At 47.2% G+C, this 25,747-nt stretch overlaps 1 protein-coding gene across 5 annotated transcripts in view; it reads right to left on the bottom strand.

Annotated features, from left to right (window-relative positions):
• Positions 1 to 25,700, bottom strand: part of STRN3 (striatin 3) — a 63,021-nt gene extending 37,321 nt beyond the window's left edge. For all 5 annotated transcript variants that reach the window (XM_066608568.1, XM_066608569.1, XM_066608571.1 and 2 more), the window contains exons 1-4: positions 25,201 to 25,700; positions 13,526 to 13,629; positions 11,542 to 11,615; positions 9,959 to 10,040 (exon numbers count right to left, since the gene is read on the bottom strand). In XM_066608568.1, the coding sequence (XP_066464665.1) occupies positions 9,959 to 10,040; positions 11,542 to 11,615; positions 13,526 to 13,629; positions 25,201 to 25,419 (479 nt within the window). In that variant the 5' untranslated portion in view covers positions 25,420 to 25,700. The remainder of the gene's footprint in view (positions 1 to 9,958; positions 10,041 to 11,541; positions 11,616 to 13,525; positions 13,630 to 25,200) is intronic.
• Between the last annotated feature and the right edge of the window lie 47 nt (positions 25,701 to 25,747).

Raw genomic sequence — 25,747 nt, 5'->3', positions numbered from 1 at the left:
GTGTATATACACACACACACAACACGCAGGTATATCTCCTAGTGTATATACACACACACACAACACGCAGGTATATCTCCTAGTGTATATACACACACACACAACACGCAGGTATATCTCCTAGTGTATATACACACACACACACAACACGCAGGTATATCTCCTAGTGTATATACACACACACACACAACACGCAGGTATATCTCCTAGTGTATATACACACACACACAACACGCAGGTATATCTCCTAGTGTATATACACACACACACAACACGCAGGTATATCTCCTAGTGTATATACACACACACACAACACGCAGGTATATCTCCTAGTGTATATACACACACACACAACACGCAGGTATATCTCCTAGTGTATATACACACACACACAACACGCAGGTATATCTCCTAGTGTATATACACACACACACAACACGCAGGTATATCTCCTAGTGTATATACACACACACACAACACGCAGGTATATCTCCTAGTGTATATACACACACACACAACACGCAGGTATATCTCCTAGTGTATATACACACACACACAACACGCAGGTATATCTCCTAGTGTATATACACACACACACAACACGCAGGTATATCTCCTAGTGTATATACACACACACACAACACGCAGGTATATCTCCTAGTGTATATACACACACACACAACACGCAGGTATATCTCCTAGTGTATATACACACACACACAACACGCAGGTATATCTCCTAGTGTATATACACACACACACAACACGCAGGTATATCTCCTAGTGTATATACACACACACACAACACGCAGGTATATCTCCTAGTGTATATACACACACACACAACACGCAGGTATATCTCCTAGTGTATATACACACACACACAACACGCAGGTATATCTCCTAGTGTATATACACACACACACACACACACACACACACACACCCCCCGCAGGTATATCTCCTAGTGTATATACACACACACACACACGCAGGTATATCTCCTAGTGTATATACACACACACACACACGCAGGTATATCTCCTAGTGTATACACACACACACACAAACGCAGGTATATCTCCTAGTGTATATATACACACACACACACACACACACGCAGGTATATCTCCTAGTGTATACACACACACACACAACACGCAGGTATATCTCCTAGTGTATATACACACACACACAACACGCAGGTATATCTCCTAGTGTATATACACACACACACACAACACAACACGCAGGTATATCTCCTAGTGTATATATACACACACACACACACACACACGGACACACACTCACCAGTGTACACACACACACACACAACGCAGGTATATCTCCTAGTGTATATACACACACACACACACACACAACGCAGGTATATCTCCTAGTGTATATACACACACACACACAACGCAGGTATATCTCCTAGTGTATATACACACACACACACACACACACACACAACGCAGGTATATCTCCTAGTGTATATACACACACACACACAACGCAGGTATATCTCCTAGTGTATATATATATACACACACACACACAACACGCAGGTATATCTCTTAGTGTATATATACACACACACACCCCCGCAGGTATATCTCCTAGTGTATATACACACACACACACACACACACCCGCAGGTATATCTCCTAGTGTATATATACACACACACACAACACAGGTATATCTCCTAGTGTATATACACACACACAACGCAGGTATATCTCCTAGTGTATATACACACACACACACACACACAACGCAGGTATATCTCCTAGTGTGTGTATATACACACACACACAAACAAACGCAGGTATATCTCCTAGTGTATATACACACACACAAACACAGGTGTATCTCCTAGTGTATATACACACACATACCGCAGGTATATCTCCTAGTGTATATACACACACACACACACCGCAGGTATATCTCCTAGTGCATATACACACACACACACCACAGGTATATCTCCTAGTGTATATACACACACACACACACAGCAGGTATATCTCCTAGTGTATATACACACACACACACACACACACACACACCCCCCGCAGGTATATCTCCTAGTGTATATACACACACACACACAACGCAGGTATATCTCCTAGTGTATATACACACACACACACACAACGCAGGTATATCTCCTAGTGTATATATAACACACACACACACACACACACACACACACACACACAACGCAGGTATATCTCCTAGTGTATATATATACACACACACACACAACGCAGGTATATCTCCTAGTGTATATATAACACACACACACACACAACGCAGGTATATCTCCTAGTGTATATACACACACACAACGCAGGTATATCTCCTAGTGTATATACACACACACACACACACACACACAAAACGCAGGTATATCTCCTAGTGTATATACACACACACAACACAACGCAGGTATATCTCCTAGTGTATACACACACACACACACACAAACGCAGGTATATCTCCTAGTGTATATATACACACACACACACACACGCAGGTATATCTCCTAGTGTATATACACACACACACACACACACGCAGGTATATCTCCTAGTGTATATACACACACACACACACACCGCAGGTATATCTCCTAGTGTATACACACACACACACACAACGCAGGTATATCTCCTAGTGTATACACACACACACACACAACGCAGGTATATCTCCTAGTGTATACACACACACAAACGCAGGTATATCTCCTAGTGTATATACACACACACACAACGCAGGTATATCTCCTAGTGTATATACACACACACACACAACGCAGGTATATCTCCTAGTGTATATACACACACACACACAAACGCAGGTATATCTCCTAGTGTATATACACACACACAACACGCAGGTATATCTCCTAGTGTATATACACACACACACACACACACACACACACCGCAGGTATATCTCCTAGTGTATACACACACACACACACACACACGCAGGTATATCTCCTAGTGTATACACACACACACAACGCAGGTATATCTCCTAGTGTATACACACACACACAACGCAGGTATATCTCCTAGTGTATACACACACACAACGCAGGTATATCTCCTAGTGTATACACACACACACACAAACGCAGGTATATCTCCTAGTGTATATACACACACACACACAAACGCAGGTATATCTCCTAGTGTATATACACACACACACACACAAACGCAGGTATATCTCCTAGTGTATATACACACACACACACAACGCAGGTATATCTCCTAGTGTATATACACACACACACACACACAACGCAGGTATATCTCCTAGTGTATATACACACACACACACACAAACGCAGGTATATCTCCTAGTGTATATACACACACACACACACAACGCAGGTATATCTCCTAGTGTATATACACACACACACACAAACGCAGGTATATCTCCTAGTGTATACACACACACACACAAACGCAGGTATATCTCCTAGTGTATATACACACACACCACAAACGCAGGTATATCTCCTAGTGTATATACACACACACAAACGCAGGTATATCTCCTAGTGTATATACCACACACACAACGCAGGTATATCTCCTAGTGTATATACACACACTCAAACGCAGGTATATCTCCTAGTGTATATACACACACACACACAAACGCAGGTATATCTCCTAGTGTATATACACACACACACACAAACGCAGGTATATCTCCTAGTGTATATACACACACACACACAAACGCAGGTATATCTCCTAGTGTATATACACACACACACAGCAGGTATATCTCCTAGTGTATATACACACACACACAGCAGGTATATCTCCTAGTGTATATACACACACACAGCAGGTATATCTCCTAGTGTATATACACACACACACAGCAGGTATATCTCCTAGTGTATATACACACACACAAGCAGGTATATCTCCTAGTGTATATACACACACACAGCAGGTATATCTCCTAGTGTATATACACACACACAGCAGGTATATCTCCTAGTGTATATACACACACAACAGCAGGTATATCTCCTAGTGTATATACACACACACAGCAGGTATATCTCCTAGTGTATATAACACACACACAGCAGGTATATCTCCTAGTGTATATACACACACACAAGCAGGTATATCTCCTAGTGTATATACACACACACAAGCAGGTATATCTCCTAGTGTATATACACACACACAAGCAGGTATATCTCCTAGTGTATATACACACACACAGCAGGTATATCTCCTAGTGTATATACAACACACACAGCAGGTATATCTCCTAGTGTATATACACACACACAGCAGGTATATCTCCTAGTGTATATACACACACACAGCAGGTATATCTCCTAGTGTATATACAACACACACAGCAGGTATATCTCCTAGTGTATATACACACACACAGCAGGTATATCTCCTAGTGTATATACACACACACAGCAGGTATATCTCCTAGTGTATATACACACACACAGCAGGTATATCTCCTAGTGTATATACACACACACAGCAGGTATATCTCCTAGTGTATATACACACACACAGCAGGTAATATCTCCTAGTGTATATACACACACACAGCAGGTATATCTCCTAGTGTATATACACACAACACAGCAGGTATATCTCCTAGTGTATATACACACACACAGCAGGTATATCTCCTAGTGTATATACACACACACAGCAGGTATATCTCCTAGTGTATATACACACACACAGCAGGTATATCTCCTAGTGTATATACACACACACACAGCAGGTATATCTCCTAGTGTATATACACACACACACAGCAGGTATATCTCCTAGTGTATATACACACACACACAGCAGGTATATCTCCTAGTGTATATACACACACACACAGCAGGTATATCTCCTAGTGTATATACACACACACACAGCAGGTATATCTCCTAGTGTATATACACACACACACAGCAGGTATATCTCCTAGTGTATATACACACACACAGCAGGTATATCTCCTAGTGTATATACACACACACCGCAGGTATATCTCCTAGTGTATATACACACACACCGCAGGTATATCTCCTAGTGTATATATACACACACACACCGCAGGTATATCTCCTAGTGTATATATACACAACACACACCGCAGGTATATCTCCTAGTGTATATACACACACACACAACACAACACACAACGCAGGTATATCTCCTAGTGTATATACACACACAACACACAACGCAGGTATATCTCCTAGTGTATATACACACACACGCAACGCAGGTATATCTCCTAGTGTATATACACACACACGCAACGCAGGTATATCTCCTAGTGTATATATACACACACACACCACACACACACACACACACACACACACACCCCCGCAGGTATATCTCCTAGTGTATATATACACACACACACACACCGCAGGTATATCTCCTAGTGTATATACACACACACAGCAGGTATATCTCCTAGTGTATATATATACACACACACACACACATGCACACACACCCCCGCAGGTATATCTCCTAGTGTATATACACACACACACACACACACCGCAGGTATATCTCCTAGTGTATATACACACACACAGCAGGTATATCTCCTAGTGTATATATACACACACACACAAAACGCAGGTATATCTCCTAGTGTATATACACACACACACACAACGCAGGTATATCTCCTAGTGTATATACACACACACAGAAACGCAGGTATATCTCCTAGTGTATATACACACACACAGAAACGCAGGTATATCTCCTAGTGTAATACACACACACAGAAACGCAGGTATATCTCCTAGTGTATATACACACACACAGAAACGCAGGTATATCTCCTAGTGTATATACACACACACAGAAACGCAGGTATATCTCCTAGTGTATATACACACACACAGAAACGCAGGTATATCTCCTAGTGTATATACACACACACAGAAACGCAGGTATATCCCTAGTGTATATACACACACACACACCCCCCCCCCCGCAGGTATATCTCCTAGTGTATATACACACACACACCCCCCGCAGGTATATCTCCTAGTGTATATATACACACACACACACACACCCCCCCGCAGGTATATCTCCTAGTGTATATACACACACACACACGACACCGCAGGTATATCTCCTAGTGTATATACACACACACAGCAGGTATATCTCCTAGTGTATATATACACACACACACACAAAACGCAGGTATATCTCCTAGTGTATATACACACACACACACAACGCAGGTATATCTCCTAGTGTATATACACACACACAGAAACGCAGGTATATCTCCTAGTGTATATACACACACACAGAAACGCAGGTATATCTCCTAGTGTATATACACACACACAGAAACGCAGGTATATCTCCTAGTGTATATACACACACACAGAAACGCAGGTATATCTCCTAGTGTATATACACACACACAGAAACGCAGGTATATCTCCTAGTGTATATACACACACACAGAAACGCAGGTATATCTCCTAGTGTATATACACACACACAACACGCAGGTATATCTCCTAGTGTATATACACACACACAACACGCAGGTATATCTCCTAGTGTATATACACACAACACGGCAGGTATATCTCCTAGTGTATATACACACACAACGCAGGTATATCTCCTAGTGTATATACACACACAACGCAGGTATATCTCCTAGTGTATATGTGTATATACACACACAACCGCAGGTATATCTCCTAGTGTATATACACACACACACACAACACGCAGGTATATCTCCTAGTGTATATACACACACACACAACACGCAGGTATATCTCCTAGTGTATATACACACACAACACGCAGGTATATCTCCTAGTGTATATACACACACACACAACACGCAGGTATATCTCCTAGTGTATATACACACACACACAACACGCAGGTATATCTCCTAGTGTATATACACACACACACAACACGCAGGTATATCTCCTAGTGTATATACACACACACACAACACGCAGGTATATCTCCTAGTGTATATACACACACACACAACACGCAGGTATATCTCCTAGTGTATATACACACACACACAACACGCAGGTATATCTCCTAGTGTATATACACACACACACAACACGCAGGTATATCTCCTAGTGTATATACAACACGCAGGTATATCTCCTAGTGTATATACACACACACACAACACGCAGGTATATCTCCTAGTGTATATACACACACACACAACACGCAGGTATATCTCCTAGTGTATATACACACACACACAACACGCAGGTATATCTCCTAGTGTATATACACACACACACAACACGCAGGTATATCTCCTAGTGTATATACACACACACACAACACGCAGGTATATCTCCTAGTGTATATACACACACACACAACACGCAGGTATATCTCCTAGTGTATATACACACACACACAACACGCAGGTATATCTCCTAGTGTATATACACACACACACAACACGCAGGTATATCTCCTAGTGTATATACACACACACACAACACGCAGGTATATCTCCTAGTGTATATACACACACACACACAACACGCAGGTATATCTCCTAGTGTATATACACACACACACAACACGCAGGTATATCTCCTAGTGTATATACACACACACACACAACACGCAGGTATATCTCCTAGTGTATATACACACACACACAACACGCAGGTATATCTCCTAGTGTATATACACACACACACACAACACGCAGGTATATCTCCTAGTGTATATACACACACACACAACACGCAGGTATATCTCCTAGTGTATATACACACACACACACAACACGCAGGTATATCTCCTAGTGTATATACACACACACACAACACGCAGGTATATCTCCTAGTGTATATACACACACACACACAACACGCAGGTATATCTCCTAGTGTATATACACACACACACAACACGCAGGTATATCTCCTAGTGTATATACACACACACACAACACGCAGGTATATCTCCTAGTGTATATACACACACACACAACACGCAGGTATATCTCCTAGTGTATATACACACACACACACAACACGCAGGTATATCTCCTAGTGTATATACACACACACACAACACGCAGGTATATCTCCTAGTGTATATACACACACACAACACGCAGGTATATCTCCTAGTGTATATACACACACACAACACGCAGGTATATCTCCTAGTGTATATACACACACACAACACGCAGGTATATCTCCTAGTGTATATAGACACACAACACGCAGGTATATCTCCTAGTGTATATAGACACACAACACGCAGGTATATCTCCTAGTGTATATAGACACACAACACGCAGGTATATCTCCTAGTGTATATAGACACACAACACGCAGGTATATCTCCTAGTGTATATAGACACACAACACGCAGGTATATCTCCTAGTGTATATAGACACACAACACGCAGGTATATCTCCTAGTGTATATAGACACACAACACGCAGGTATATCTCCTAGTGTATATAGACACACAACACGCAGGTATATCTCCTAGTGTATATAGACACACAACACGCAGGTATATCTCCTAGTGTATATAGACACACAACACGCAGGTATATCTCCTAGTGTATATAGACACACAACACGCAGGTATATCTCCTAGTGTATATAGACACACAACACGCAGGTATATCTCCTAGTGTATATAGACACACAACACGCAGGTATATCTCCTAGTGTATATAGACACACAACACGCAGGTATATCTCCTAGTGTATATAGACACACAACACGCAGGTATATCTCCTAGTGTATATAGAGACACAACACGCAGGTATATCTCCTAGTGTATATAGACACACAACACGCAGGTATATCTCCTAGTGTATATAGACACACAACACGCAGGTATATCTCCTAGTGTATATAGACACACAACACGCAGGTATATCTCCTAGTGTATATAGAGACACAACACGCAGGTATATCTCCTAGTGTATATAGAGACACAACACGCAGGTATATCTCCTAGTGTATATAGAGACACAACACGCAGGTATATCTCCTAGTGTATATAGAGACACAACGCAGGTATATCTCCTAGTGTATATAGACACACAACGCAGGTATATCTCCTAGTGTATATAGACACACAACGCAGGTATATCTCCTAGTGTATATAGACACACAACGCAGGTATATCTCCTAGTGTATATAGACACACAACGCAGGTATATCTCCTAGTGTATATAGACACACAACGCAGGTATATCTCCTAGTGTATATAGACACACAACGCAGGTATATCTCCTAGTGTATATAGACACACAACGCAGGTATATCTCCTAGTGTATATAGACACACAACGCAGGTATATCTTCTAGTGTATATAGACACACAACGCAGGTATATCTCCTAGTGTATATAGACACACAACGCAGGTATATCTCCTAGTGTATATAGACACACAACGCAGGTATATCACCTACTGTATATACATACACAATGCAGGTATATATCCGTGTGTATGAAATGATATATACACACACAGGGGTATCACCTGGTATGAAACACGGTAAGGAACAAGGTGACATATACAGCCAGAGAGCTTTACCTGTATGATAGACACACTGTCTCATCCCTTATGTACAGACTACTAACCAGCACCCACTTCATACAGCAGAGCCGCTGTAGGCCCATGCTTCCCCTCATTACGTGCCTATAGTTTTTGATGTACATGACGCTCTGGAAGTAAAACTGATCTTATTTTTGCCAAGATATTTAATTGAACGCATTTAATGCAGAAAGACCATTTGGCAGCCTGAAGCCGCAGCCTTACTTCCCAACCCATTACAAACTGTATTATGAGCCTTTATCCAAATCTGCCACATGTCTTTACTTATTTACTTACTGTCTTAACAGCTGCCGGCCTTGTTTCCAGGTCAGCTGACTATTCGGAAGCCCCGGAGGAATCTCGGATTCTTTGGTTTCTTCTGAAATGCAAGATTAAATAAAGACTGGGGTCAAAGGCAGGGTGTTACTTCTAATACCTTACAGAGACAAACATCACATGACAGCGTTAAAGGGGTTGTCCACATTCAGTGATTCCACTTTCTTAGGGGTCTCAACACATAAGCGCGGCGCTCTGTCACGCCTTTACTTTCGGAGGCAATGCTCCTGCATCCGAAAGCGGCTTTAGCATATTCCATCATAGATGAGGTGCGCTAAACGCACAGACAATGCTCGAAAATCACAGCGTTGAAAAGGGCCATCCAGCGCTGCGATCAAGCACGTCTGAGAGGCTCCATTGAAAGAATGGGAGTCTCTGGCAGCATTAAAAGCTGAAAAAAAACGGTGTTCAGAAAATCGTTCAAATGGGCGAAACTGAATGGTAATCGTTCAGTTTAATTGCGAGCCAGCGACTGAACGGTGAACAATAGGTGCTGTCCCAGCAGTCTATTTTGTAAATGTTTTTTTAACAGGGTCTGTAGCGACATACTGACCTCGACAATGCCATGTACATAGCAAAAGCTGACATACATTGTGCCTGTAGTCTGCCACCAGCATACAAGCGGCAGGGAATAGGACAACTTGCCTGCAGCATTACTGAAGGTACTTTATAGAGGAGCCATTCTAGGAATAGAGCAGTCTCCAGCTAGCGATCAGAAATATTTCCAAAAACAATTCTGGGTGTATTTAAACCAAAAAGAAGATTACAGGGGTTTTCCAGACAATTAATAATGATGACCTATCCTCAAGACCCCATTGTGGAACCAGATGTGTAATAGACGACTTTGCTCCTATTGACTTTAATGGCAGTGAAGCCGCCTCAGACTTCCTGCTTCGACTCCAATGATGACCAGTTCCGCTGCACTGACAGCGAGTCCTGAGCATTGGATCCCTAGCGATCGACTATTGATGATCTATCCTGAGAATAGGCTATCAATAGTATTTGCCTAGAAACCTCCCTTTAAAAAGTGTTCATTCACCTCTGCTGGTTGTTTTTTTTTCGTGTGGGAACAAAGGAACAGACAGAGGTGAAACCCCCTCCCCCCCAATACATAATAGTGTTGGTAAGCCCCTTTAAAAGTGAGCAGGTTTAACCAGTGTGTGTGTATGGCCACCTCAGAAATTATCTCTCCAATCTACCGGTATATAGGGAAGACTTGCTAAAGGAAAGAATGAATCCTTGCACAAAAATGCTTAACAGTTTTCCTGTGTTGTCCTACCAGGATCCATTCCTAATGCTCCAGCAATAAAATGCATCTGGACCAATGGTAAGATACGTTCAAGGCTTGCTCAAAAAAAGGCGAGCAAATGCCCAGCACCCTTCTTTTACCAGGTGTAGTTTGAAACCCCTATTACTATATACACAATAGGAATTTGAAGGTGAAAATCGATTTGCAGTTTATTCACTCCTGAAAGTTACTGTTGTGGCAATAAGCAACATATGCACAAAGTAAGACAAAACTCAGAGATAAAGAATGTGCTCACCCGATTCAATTGCTGGCATCTTCATATCTCCTTGATTTAACTCTGTTCCATATTTTAATTTATGATATTTTGCCCTATAACAAAGATAAAGTTAAAGGAAATGCTAAAACTGTAAATACAAAAACTAGCCAACTGCAGCACCAGAAGCAGAACTTGAAAAACTTATTTACATTTTCACCAGTGTTGCTTCCCGTTTTCTAAACTTTACAAGAAAAAAATGTTTTGGCGCTAAAATGGTTTTGCAAAAAACTTTTTCCTGGACGTACTAATTAACTCTTCCTCACATAGTACATGGGATGAGCTCAGAGTCAGAGTCCAGTCCTTACCTGGTGGGTGCTAGCTGTTTCTACCAGTAACAACCGTGATCTGTGCCGTGGTCAACACTAGCCACTAAAGCAAGAAGATAGTTGGAGGGGGCCCTCTCCAGCACCATGGGTTGCAAGATACTAATAGGTCCACGTAGTAAAATTAAGTTTTAACCCTTTCCAATCCAATTTGTATCCCGGTTTTCCTAGGGGGTTTACTCTTTCTGCGGTTATACAATGACACCATATGCTAGCTAAAGCCAGTACTGCACGAGGTGACACGTTGCATAGGCTCCGACAGCAGAGAGGCTGGCAATACACAGTAAGAGAACCCCGACGGACGTGTTCCAACATTGGAGATGTACAGCCTTAAATCATAATGTCTTCAGAGGTCAGACAGTGGATTGGAAAGGGTTAATAAACATAAAAAATAAATAAAATCACCCTTTACCAATTTTGTATATTAAAAAAGCATAATTGGTATTTCCGCTTCCATAAAAGTGTGAAGTAATAAAATATAGCATTATTTATCTCACACGGTGAATGTTTTAAGAAAACAAATGCCAGAATTATGTTTTTCTTGTCTATGTCATTGGGGGATACAGGAAGACCCTGGGGTATAGCTTCTGCCACTAGAAGGTGGACACTAAGCAAAGAATTAACACCTCCTATCAACTATACCCCTCTTGCAGGCACTGAGCTACCGTGCTTACCCGAAAATAAGATACTGTCATAAATTAATTTTTGCCCCAAAAGAGGCACAGGGTCTTATTTTCGGGGATGTCTTATCACACTTACCTAGAAGGCGCAGTCCGGGTCCCGTCCATGCAGTTCTCAGCGCTGACAGAAGATTGCTTGCTGGTAAAGGAGATTGTAAACCCCGACTCCAGCAAGCGATTGCTCTGATTGGTTATTTGAGCACCGCAATAGTTGGCTGAGCTGCGGCGCTCGAAAACCAATTACAGCCGTTCAATGCAATAGCTATGATTGGTTTATTGAGTGCCGCAGTGATTGGTTCTTAAGCACCGTAGCTCAGCCAATCAGAGCAATCGCTTTCTAGAGGCTGGGTTTACTGCATTTGTAGTGTATAGCTAGCGCTTATTTTCGGGGAGGGGGCTTATTTTGGGGGAAACAGTAAATCAGTTGTTCAGTCATGCAAGCATTGGTGGCGTTTTCTCAAAAATGGGATTTGCAATCTAGACTTCTTTTTTTTTTTTAACCACAAATTATTTGTTTTGCGTTATGGTCTGTGTTGATCGACTTTAGGTGTAATCTGTTCTCTCCTACTGCTTGCTTACAAACTGATGTAGCTTAGTGCCTGCAGCAGAGGGTAAAGCTGGTACTAATTTTTTCATTGCTTAATGTCTGCCTCCTAGTGACAGCAGCTATACCCCAAGGTCTTCTGTGTCCCCAATGAAAGGGACTAGTAAGGGATTTTACGGTAGGTAACAAAACCTTTTTTTTTCTTCTGGGCACTCCATATCCGAAGATGACAACATGGTATAAAAACTACAGGACTTCCCCCAAAAAGGTACCTTTACACATCCCTAAAAAAAAAAACAACACAGCTCAGCCTGCAAAAATAAAGTTTTCCAAACCAGAGACGTCTTCACTTTACCTGTCTGTAAAAAAAAGGTTTATACATGATACAAATTGCATCAACACTAGGAGCTACTTACCGCTCTTGTTTCAAAGCATATTCTAACATTTTTATTCTTCTAACTAGATCCTTCTTCAAATTTTCTTGACCCTTCCTTTCACCTTGTAGAAAAGCTATACGTGCCTGGAGAACAAATGGAAACATTTTCAGCAAACATCCATCTCACAATGTAGTTTCTACATCTCCAGGTAACGACTTGTCAGGTGCTTAAAGGGAACGTCACATTAGAATATGAACCATTTTATAAATCAAGCTATGTTAAAGAATTTTTGGTAATTTCTCAACATTTTTTGATGCTACCACTTATATTTTAATTTTAAAAAATCCTGCATTTTTCACACTGATAGTCTGACACTCCCTGCTGTAGAGAAAACACTATCACCACCTGTAGAAAAACACTGACAGGCGATACCTACCGGTTTCCCCTGAAAATAAGCCCTACCGCTACTTTTGACAGACAGCGCTCAATCATTCACATCCAGTGAATGACATCACTAAATCGCTGTGATTGGTTCATTGAGCGCCGACCCTGATTGGCTGGCGCTCGATCCAAACACATCGCTTACCGGAGGCGGGGTATTCAAAGCCCAGTCACCGAAAAGAGAATCCTGTCAGCACTGAGAACTGGAGCCTGCTGTAGCACCGGACACCAGCGCGAGGGACACAGACGCCGGCGGCTAGGTGAGTATAAGCAATGAGGTAAAAAAAATAAATACTCACCTAGCCGCCGGCGTCTGTGTCCCTCGCGCTGGTTTCCGGTGCTACAGCAGGCTGCAGTTCTCAGTGCTTACAGGATTCTTTTCTCCTGGTAACGTGGCTTTGAATACCCCGCTTCCAATAAGCACTGTGATTGGATCGAGCGCCAGCCAATCACAGCGCTTACCAGAGGCGGGGTATTTTAAGCCCCATAACCAGGAGAAGAGAATCCTGGCATCGTGAGGACTGCAGACGCAGGGGACCAGCGCGAGGGACACAGACACCGGCGGCTGGGCAAGTATAAGACAGCCACCAAAAATAAGATACTGTGCCTCTTTTGAGGCAAAAAATTTATATAAGACAGTGACTTATTTTCAGGGAAACACTATATATAGATCATGCGGGATCCACCAATCACAACAGGTGATGGCCACAGCTCACCTCCTCCCCATCCCTGAACATGTCAGAGAGCATACTTGAAACACTGGTCCTTAGACTTTAATGGGTCAGTCACTGCCTTCTCCTCCGTGTCCTCGGCTGTGACTAACGGCAGAGGACTCGACCTGCTTCTGCTAGTTTGCCATCATACACAGAACAGAAACCAGGTAATCAGCTCATCACCTATCAATCCAGCACAGTCCAACGCAGAGAGAAAAATCGCAGAAACCCGATAATCAAACTAAGTTGTTCTCTAGCAGCGGTATCCTAAAAAGTTCACGCTGATAAAAACAGACTGCTGACATCTTTCAGTCCACTACTGGATTCTTACTCCTAGCGCCAAGAAGGGTAGAATGATCTGGTTGGAACTATCATTATCTGGGATGTAACTTATCCCTTCTGAAGGGGAGTGTTTTTGGGTGTTCCAGAAGAATCACGGGAGACAACACAAGTGTTTATTGTAAGGCCATGTTCACACGTTCAGGACTATCAGCGTTTAGAAGTCCTAAATTCAACAGCAATACCCCTCCATAGCATGCAATGGAAAAATGACTCCATGCACATGAGCAGAAACCAATTGCGGTTTCCACTTGCGGATAGAGAAAAAAAAAATGTAATCACAGCATGCTCCTTTTTACTGCGGTTCACACACGGATGGCTTCCACTGAAGTCAATGGAAACCGTCCGATCCGTGGGAAAAGCAGGAGTTTGAAAAAAAAGTTAAAATCTGTACTGCGCACGTGCGTCGGCCGGCACTTCCGCAGTACAGAATTCAAGACACGCACAGGTACGCAGGGTCCATTCTGTGCGGGATTCCCCATGCAGAATCTGTGCATGTCTGTGGACATGAGGCCTTAGGACTGCAGTCACCGTTTTCATTGGGGGTGTGCCTGCATTACCAACCCAAGCTACTGCAGTGTGTATGGCGCTATCAGCCTCCGGCTCCATGTACAAAGGCAGCAGAACGACTAATGGCTGATCATCACCTACTGATGACCCCTCCTGGTCATGAATTATTCAGACTCGGCCATCCCCTTTAATCATGTCAAAAACCATTCTGCAATTAATGCAAGTAAAAAAAGAAGAAAAAAAAAAAACCCAGCAAAAATTGTATTTTATAGCCCATTTATATGCTCTGCAAAAAATGAACGCACTGCAGAATTCACTACCGCAATGCATGGAGCAGCCTCAGAATTACAAGGGGTAATCCGCTCGCAAATCTGCAGTAGCAAAAAGTTTCAGATTTCTTTTGTGCACTTTCTGAAAAAAGGCAAAAAACGTGTTCTGTATAAACATGGGCTTGGTATAGAGAAGGCATTAGAGAGCACTTACGTCCATTGTACGTCTATCACCTGGCCACACAAAGTATGCCTGGCATCTGGTTGCTGTGTGTGGGCATGAAGAACACATTGGCCAGTCTGAACTGGATGTTTGTGACGAGGCACATCCCACTCGGTGGCACATACCTGAGCGATACATCACCCAGCTATCACGGGCGCAGACCTTTGTTTATCTGGGGCCGAGGTCACTGAACTCCCAGGACATCAGATGGAAACCCGGCTACAGAGGCAGATTGCTGCACACATATAGAACAGCGGCTACATTGCTGGCATAGTCCGGGCGGGTTTAAATATATATTATTTGCATTAGTCAGCTTCTATCTATTCAATCTTGTGTGCGTACAAAAAAAGACTGAACCAAACTATTCCTGTTCGTGGCGCCCCATACTTAGCACCAAGACTATCGCTCATCTGCCAGTCGACGACCAACTGCACATACTTCACAAACCTTGCGGGGTGCTCATGTCCGGTCAGGAATAAAGCAAGAGTAAAAACCTCAGTACAAAAAGCAGCAGCAAATAAACATTGCATGGACCTTACCAAGACTATCAGCCCCAAGGCCGGCTCACAGGACCAGAAGCGTAGAATGCTATGTTCAACCACTGTGGAGCTGGCCTGTCGCCGCGTCTGGCAGCGATTTTTGCCTGCGCATGACAGCATCTCTCAGACACACACCGCCATGCGCACTCTTCCTGGTTTTTACTTCTGTTTAAATTTCCCCCTTCTGTCGCTGCAGAATTGCACGTATAAACGCCGCACATACGCAATGTAATTGTACAGCGTTGATTAGACGCCCATAGAGGACAATGGACTGTCACAATAAGTGGCAAGATAGTACATGCTGTGGCCAGCTTTTTGTTCCCGTATGACACGCAATGAATGGATCAATGAACATCAACGTACTTTCATAAACTTCATTAACTGCGTGGTGAAATGACGCCCGTGTGAGCCCAGACTAAGAGGTCATTCCCTTTGACATGGTTTCACCGCGTATTAAGTGCGCATAAAGTGGCATGATAGGAGCCAATAAAACGAAAGCAACACGGCGTCCAGAGCCCGATACTTCCATAACAGGACGACATCTCCGCAGTACAAGCACTACCATGTATTTAGCAAGTCCAATTAGTATACATCGTATTTCATGGGATCCTCTAATATTAAGGGTATATGCATGGATCTCTGAAAACCCATCCAAATGTGCAGAAGAGCTGCAGAAGTGTCCACCCTAATCATATGGCTATCCCGATAGTTCCATCTTTATCCAGTGAATGCGACCGACTGAACGAGCCAACGATCAGCTGTATAAACCAGCCGCACCAGCGAATGATAAAGTGTTTGGTGTGGAAGGACCAAAGACTGAAATTGCACTCTACTTTTTGTGGCCATTTTGAGCCAGAAGTGGTTTGAAAAAGTAAATCTTTTGTTCTCGGGGTCGCTCCTGACAAACTGCACCTGCGATTCCAGCGCCAAAGCTGCTCTTAGACTTACAGGGGGAACTTATTAAACTTGTGGACCTAAAAAGTTGCATAATTTTGCGCAAGCTGTACATGTACAAGAAAAAAAATTCTGACATTGAACATGTTAGAATTTATGCCAAACGTCCCATAAATTCTAGTGTGAATCCGCACTGGCGTAAACTGCAAAACCTGCTGCACGGACTGGCCAGATATGACGCCTTTGGTGCCCTTCACTCCAGGGCACTCTCCACGTAGGCTGCCATGCAATATACCAGTATAAAGCCTGATTTAGACACAACCATTATCGCTCAAGAAAATCTTTTGAGCGATAATCATTGTGTTCTTTACAGCGCAAGGTGATCGCTCAAACGTTGAGCGATCACCTTGCGCTCCGAGCAGGGAATGCAGAAGACAAGCGGGGTGTCCCTGCTTGTCTTCTGCATCGAGCTGTTTCCTGCTGAGTGCCCGGATGTTCAACAGCAGAGCGCTCCGAGCGGGGTATGGAACGCTTGGCTGGACCGCTCTGTTCTCTATACCCCGCCTGTCATCAGGGAGCGGGATACAGCTGAAACAATAGTATCAGCTGTATCCCGCTGTGAAGCCCTGATAACCGATCTTTCAGTATGCTGAAAGACAACAATCAGCGATGGTTTAACGAAAACTGCACGATGTCCGTGCAGTCACACACATCGACTATCGCTCAAAAGATGGCTTTGAGCGATTTGTGAGCAGAAATCGTTGTCTAAAAGGGCCTTAAGTAAATTTCTGCAACAACATTTCTGAAGTTTTTTCCCCATATATCCGGATGTTACTTTAACCCCTTAATGACTGGCCAGTTTTTAGGTTTTCATTTTGATTGTCCACCGCCCTTTAAGAGCCATAACATATGTATTCCATCGGGGATTTTTTTCATAAATAGTTTTTCCTAAATGATACAATTTAATTTACCAACAGAAGGCACTGAGGGACATTTTACTGGAGCTGAAACAGGAAAAATGAATAACCATGCGATTGTCTTTTTGGTTATTTTTTTTACGGCTTTCATGGTGTGATGGTAATAGGTGCGGGTCAGTGTCATGCCAAATGAAGGTTTTTTAATGCTTTAGGCCTCTCATACAAGAGCGTACTGTCATTGCGCAGCATGTGATGCGAATAGCCCACTGGTTTCTATTGGGCCACTCCCACTTGTGTTTTTTTTCCTGGCATGCACTACGTTGGCGCGTATTATGTGTGCATAAATCTCGAGATCCTGTATGGGGATTGGCAGCACACAACAAGTATGCATGTCAGAGTACTCGCCGCTTTCTTCCACGCGCAACCAATTCCGCCCATGTGAGCCCGATCTTACTATTAAAACATAACCCTTTAAAACCCCTTTATCTGCATCCCACAACTCCAAATGAGGCTCGATTGGTGATCTGCTGTTGTAATTTATGTAAGTCATCCATAGTTACAACTTTCACAGACCACCATGATCAAACATCACTAATACATGGGCAGTTTAATGAGTCACTTCGGGGGGAAAGCCTCCCACCAGGTCCTCAGGTTGCCACAGAGGGCCTACTAGGGCAGATTTATTAACTACCCTAGTAGGCACTCTGCAGTCGTCAACAATTGACGGCCTATTTTTACGATAGGTCATCAATAATGGATCGGTGCGTTCGGTTGCCCAGCAACCCTACTGATTAGCTGTTCTCCAAAGCCAGCAAGCTTGGGCACTGAGCTAATTTCTGCAGAAAGCAAACATCTTCGTTCTTACTGTAATGGCCAGGCTTGGTATTGCAGTCCAGTTCCCATTGAGATGAATAGGATCTTAGCCTGCAATACGAAACCTGGCCACTACAATAGGCACGGAGCCGTCTGCTTCCTACAGAAATCAGCTCAGTGTACTGGCCCAGAAAAGAGCTGATTGGGGGGGGGGGGGGGGGGACCCATCCAGAGGACAGGCCATCAATAGTTTATAACTAGACATGATACATATGGGCCAAGTCTGTTACACAACTGAGGACACATTCACAAATGTACAGTATAATACAAGTCTATTTTAGGCAGGTTCTGATGCAGATTTACTGCAGATTCTTCCACATAGGAGCATGAAGGAGAACTAAAAAAGGTCTCATTGGGGAAATATTACATTTCAATGCAATTTGTACTTGGCATCAATTTAGCATAAATACCGAGTAATATGGCAGAGGAGCCGGCCAGGATCTTTTTTCTTACATATTTCAGAGATTGGTACAAACAAAAACCTTCCCATGCCTTCAGAAAGCATCGGAGACACATGGAGGAGCAGTATGGGCACCATATTACTGATACATGAGTCATAAAGCTGACTGCAGACAATAGACTGACAATGCCGGACTCCACCGGCAACCCAACGCTCTGATCTCACTTATTAGACCATCTTTTAATACGTGCATGACTCAGGCCATGACAGTCAGCAGAACTGAAGGCATCACCCCACTGACTCTGAATAATCCCCGAATCACCACCCCTTCTGAGTAATCAGGCCCCTTCTTGAACTCATGTAGTGGGTTTCTTTGCTGACCACGGGTACATTTACATGGGGCAACAATTCACAAAGATCATTCATTTAAATGTTAAAAGGCCACTCTGGTGAAAACACATTTTTGTATTCCTGCCCCTCACCTGATTGCCTGGAGGTCTCCTCTATATATTGCAGTCACTTCCATGCAGTGCAGCCTCTTCAGAGTGACTGGCAAAATGAATGGAGCATTCACTGGTGGCAGTGCCAAAGACTCCTAACTGCCTGAACATGCATATTTTGGTGCCCCCACTGAAATAAATGGAGTGGTGGGCATGCACGGGGGCTGCTGTGCCATTCATTTTTCCAGTCTCTCAGGGGACATGGGACCCTGTTCTGGTGTTCGGTGGGGTTCCCCATGGTTGGCCCACCACCAATTAGCTATGTATCCCCCTATCCTACGGACAGGGGATAACAGTGTCACCCCTTTAAGCTCCCATTGATGTCAGTGGGAACTTAAGTGCATCAGTTCAGTTCGCCTCCGTTAGGATTTCCGTTTTTTAAATGGGAGTAACGTTGCGTACTGCTACGCTATTGTTTCCATGAAAATAAAGCCAAACGACGAAGGACGCTTATTTTTCAACATAAAAGTCAACGGATGACTGAAGGGAAAGGTGCCCGCTTAGTTCCGTTCTCAATGTCCATTTAACAGCTGTGTTTGTGAACGAGCGGCGCTGGCGGTTAGAAGGACGAAAGAAGCTAAACATCCTTTACAGATGTTTACAGCTAAACAGAAGGAAACATTAAATAAACAAGCAACAACAGGACCGCTTCTACCAGGGCCGTCCACCAGGGATTAGAAACACGCACTATGGTTTCCGTTTGATTAACATTTTGCTATGTGTCCCAAAGTAGGAAAAACAAAAATAAATTGGTCACATGGTCTGCAACGGCGACGGCACCTGTAGACATGGGGGGGGGGGTCTGCAACGGCAGCGGCACCCGTAGACATGGGGGGGGGGGGGTCTGCAACGGCGGCGGCACCCGTAGACATGGGGGGGGGGGGGGTCTGCGACGGCACCCGTAGACATGGGGGTGGGGGGTCTGCAACGGCGACGGCACCCGTAGACATTGGGGGGGGGGGGGTCTGCAACGGCAACGGCACCCGTAGACATTGGGGGGGGGGTCTGCAACGGCAACGGCACCCGTAGACATTGGGGGGGGGGTCTGCAACGGCGACGGCACCCGTAGACATTGGGGGGGGGGTCTGCAACGGCGACGGCACCCGTAGACATGGGGGGGGGGGGGGGGTCTGCAACGGCGACGGCACCCGTAGACATGGGGGGGGGGGGGGGTCTGCAACGGCGACGGCACCCGTAGACATGGGGGGGGGGGGGGGGTCTGCAACGGCGACGGCACCCGTAGACATGGGGGGGGGGGGGGGGGGTCTGCAACGGCGACGGCACCCGTAGACATGGGGGGGGGGGGGGGGGGTCTGCAACGGCGACGGCACCCGTAGACATGGGGGGGGGGGGGGTCTGCAACGGCGACGGCACCCGTAGACATGGGGGGGGGGGGGGGTCTGCAACGGCGACGGCACCCGTAGACATGGGGGGGGGGGGGGGGTCTGCAACGGCGACGGCACCCGTAGACATGGAGGGGGGGGGGGGGTCTGCAACGGCGACGGCACCCGTAGACATGGGGGGGGGGGGTCTGCAACGGCGACGGCACCCGTAGACATGGGGGGGGGGGGGTCTGCAACGGCGACGGCACCCGTAGACATGGGGGGGGGGGGGGGGTCTGCAACGGCGACGGCACCCGTAGACATGGGGGGGGGGGGGGTCTGCAACGGCGACGGCACCCGTAGACATGGGGGGGGGGGGGTCTGCTGCAACGGCACCCGTAGACATGGGGGGGGGGGGTCTGCAACGGCGACGGCACCCGTAGACATGGGGGGGGGGGGGGGGTCTGCAACGGCACCCGTAGACATGGGGGGGGGGGGGTCTGCAACGGCGACGGCACCCGTAGACATGGGGGGGGGGGGGTCTGCAACGGCGACGGCACCCGTAGACATGGGGGGGGGGGGGGTCTGCAACGGCGACGGCACCCGTAGACATGGGGGGGGGGGGGGTCTGCAACGGCACCCGTAGACATGGGGGGGGGGGGGTCTGCAACGGCGACGGCACCCGTAGACATGGGGGGGGGGGTCTGCAACGGCGACGGCACCCGTAGACATGGGGGGGGGGGGGTCTGCAACGGCGACGGCACCCGTAGACATGGGGGGGGGGGGGGGGTCTGCAACGGCGACGGCACCCGTAGACATGGGGGGGGGGGGGGTCTGCAACGGCGACGGCACCCGTAGACATGGGGGGGGGGGGGGTCTGCAACGGCGACGGCACCCGTAGACATGGGGGGGGGGGTCTGCAACGGCGACGGCACCCGTAGACATGGGGGGGGGGGTCTGCAACGGCGCCCGTAGACATGGGGGGGGGGGTCTGCAACGGCGCCCGTAGACATGGGGGGGGGGTCTGCAACGGCGCCCGTAGACATGGGGGGGGGGTCTGCAACGGCGCCCGTAGACATGGGGGGGGGGGGGGGGTCTGCAACGGCGCCCGTAGACATGGGGGGGGGGGTCTGCAACGGCGACGGCGCCCGTAGACATGGGGGGGGGGGGTCTGCAACGGCGCCCGTAGACATGGGGGGGGGGGGTCTGCAACGGCGCCCGTAGACATGGGGGGGGGGGTCTGCAACGGCGCCCGTAGACATGGGGGGGGGGTCTGCAACGGCGCCCGTAGACATGGGGGGGGGGGGGGGGTCTGCAACGGCGCCCGTAGACATGGGGGGGGGGGGTCTGCAACGGCGCCCGTAGACATGGGGGGGGGGGGTCTGCAACGGCGCCCGTAGACATGGGGGGGGGGGGGTCTGCAACGGCGACGGCACCCGTAGACATGGGGGGGGGGTCTGCAACGGCGACGGCACCCGTAGACATGGGGGGGGGGGGGTCTGCAACGGCGACGGCACCCGTAGACATGGGGGGGGGGGTCTGCAACGGCGACGGCACCCGTAGACATGGGGGGGGTCTGCAACGGCGACGGCACCCGTAGACATGGGGGGGGGGTCTGCAACGGCGACGGCACCCGTAGACATGGGGGGGGGGGGGGGGTCTGCAACGGCACCCGTAGACATGGGGGGGGGGGGTCTGCAACGGCGACGGCACCCATAGACATGGGGGGGGGGGGGGGTCTGCAACGGCGACGGCACCCGTAGACATGGGGGGGGGGGGGTCTGCAACGGCGACGGCACCCGTAGACATGGGGGGGGGGGGGGGTCTGCAACGGCGACGGCACCCGTAGACATGGGGGGGGGGGGTCTGCAACGGCGACGGCACCCGTAGACATGGGGGGGGGGGGGGGGTCTGCAACGGCGACGGCACCCGTAGACATGGGGGGGGGGGTCTGCAACGGCGACGGCACCCGTAGACATGGGGGGGGGGGGTCTGCAACGGCACCCGTAGACATGGGGGGGGTCTGCAACGGCGACGGCACCCGTAGACATGGGGGGGGTCTGCAACGGCGACGGCACCCGTAGACATGGGGGGGGTCTGCAACGGCGACGGCACCCGTAGACATGGGGGGGGTCTGCAACGGCGACGGCACCCGTAGACATGGGGGGGGTCTGCAACGGCGACGGCACCCGTAGACATGGGGGGGGTCTGCAACGGCGACGGCACCCGTAGACATGGGGGGGGGGGGTCTGCAACGGCGACGACACCCGTAGACATGGGGGGGGGGGTCTGCAACGGCGACGACACCCGTAGACATGGGGGGGGGGGGGTCTGCAACGGCGACGACACCCGTAGACATGGGGGGGGGGGGGGGGGTCTGCAACGGCGACGACACCCGTAGACATGGGGGGGGGGTCTGCAACAGCGGCGGCACCCAGCAGCGCTAGTCATCGCTGAGATGGACACATTGTTTGGTTGTGAAGGAATAGTGGTGCGGACCTGTTAGCGACAGCAGAGCGCTGACTGCAGCTAGCTACTACCTAGTGGGAGATATTTGTGGCCCGTGTGACCTCACCCCCCTGGCAGCCATTCCCGGTAGTGCATCATCCCCCGCTTACTGCTATTATCCTCTCATCATTGTGATGGGACGTTTAGCGACGGTGGACCTTCCGCTGCCAGAAAGCGTGACCATGCTGCAAACATGATGGAGGTCACGCCGACCCAAGCTGGACAGACCCTTCCTACCTACATGGCGCCTCCAGGGAGAAGGCCTACTAGCGATAGCGAGAATACAGCAGCGCAAAGTAACGGGCATGTGCCACCGAGATAACAATCCACGGACCGCCGTCTGCTGCTTGCTTGGGAATAGCCATTGAATAGGCCTATAAGGGACAGTTCACTACATAGTATATACATTATACAGCACACTGCATAGTACACAACAGTTTATACGGCACAATATATTCAGGGCATAGCATATAATATACAGTACACTATAAAGCATACAGGACAGTATACAGCAGAGTATATAGAGTACACTATAGAGCACGGTATATACAGCACACTATACAGAATGTAGCATACAGGACAGTATACAGCACAGGATATACAGTGCACTATATAGCATACTGGACAGTATATAGCACAAACTATATAGTATACAGCACAATATAGTATATAGCGCACTATATACAGTACTGTATATAGTACACTGCACACAATATAATGTAGTGTATACAGCATATAGTGCACAGCACAGTATATAACATTGTTTACAGTATATACAGCATACGATACAGTGCACAGTACATAGTATACAGGGCCGTTATACACTATAGTATACACAATATATAGTACATAGAAAATTTTGGATACAGCACGCAGTATATATATGGCACAGTATACAGCAGAGTACACTAAGTATATAGTACAGTATATAGTATACAGCAGTGAGTACACCATGGCACAGTATATAGAGTTCAGTATACAGCATGTAGCGTACAGCACAGTATATAGAATACACTATATATACACACATGGCCCACTATATACAGCATGTAGCGTACAGTACAGAGTATAAAGCAGAGAACTATATATACATGGCCCAGTATACAGCACACTATATATAGCGCAGTATACAGCAGTGAGTACTATATATTACGGTATACAGCACAGTGAGTGCACGGCCCAGTATATAGTACAGTATACAGCGGGTGTTAACCCCATGGTGGCCGGCACGCCGCTCCGGACCGTCGGGCCGCGGAGGCCGCTCACCTGCAGCTCGGCCCGCTCCACCTCCCAGTGCGCTCTCTCCATCTCGAAGCGCGCCCACTCGTGCTGGATGTAGTGCAGGATCCCCGGGATGGTGTACTGCGGCGGCCGGGGAGGGAGCTCACAGCCCGGCTCGGACGGGACTCCCTGGGCCTGTGCCGGTCCCCCGACCTGCGGCCTTATAGAAGCCGCCATCCCACCGGCCGCCGAGAGCTCCTCCATCTGCTCTCAGGCCCCCGGGGGCGCGGGTCCGGGGTGAGAGGTCACAGGAGCCCGGGGGAAATCACGTGAGGGACCAACTCCGATCGGGGGGGGAAGGAACGGCCTCGTACCCTAACCCCCCGGGAGAGAGACAGGACACCACCCGTTCTACAGGCTCCGTCCGGTCACTTTACTGAGGGCCGCCATGTTTCAACGTCCCCCCCCCGGGCCCGGTAACTCCGCGGGGCACGCTGGGTAACCGGCCTCGTTCACCGCCTCCCGCTTGACAGCGTCACTACGCATGCGCGAGGTTCGCTAACTGACGTCACAAAGGCAACCTGTGGTCACG

The sequence above is a fragment of the Eleutherodactylus coqui genome, chromosome 6 (genome assembly GCF_035609145.1).
Source record: "Eleutherodactylus coqui strain aEleCoq1 chromosome 6, aEleCoq1.hap1, whole genome shotgun sequence".
Lineage (NCBI taxonomy): Eukaryota > Metazoa > Chordata > Amphibia > Anura > Eleutherodactylidae > Eleutherodactylus > Eleutherodactylus coqui.
This window is presented reverse-complemented; position numbering and strand designations above follow the sequence as displayed.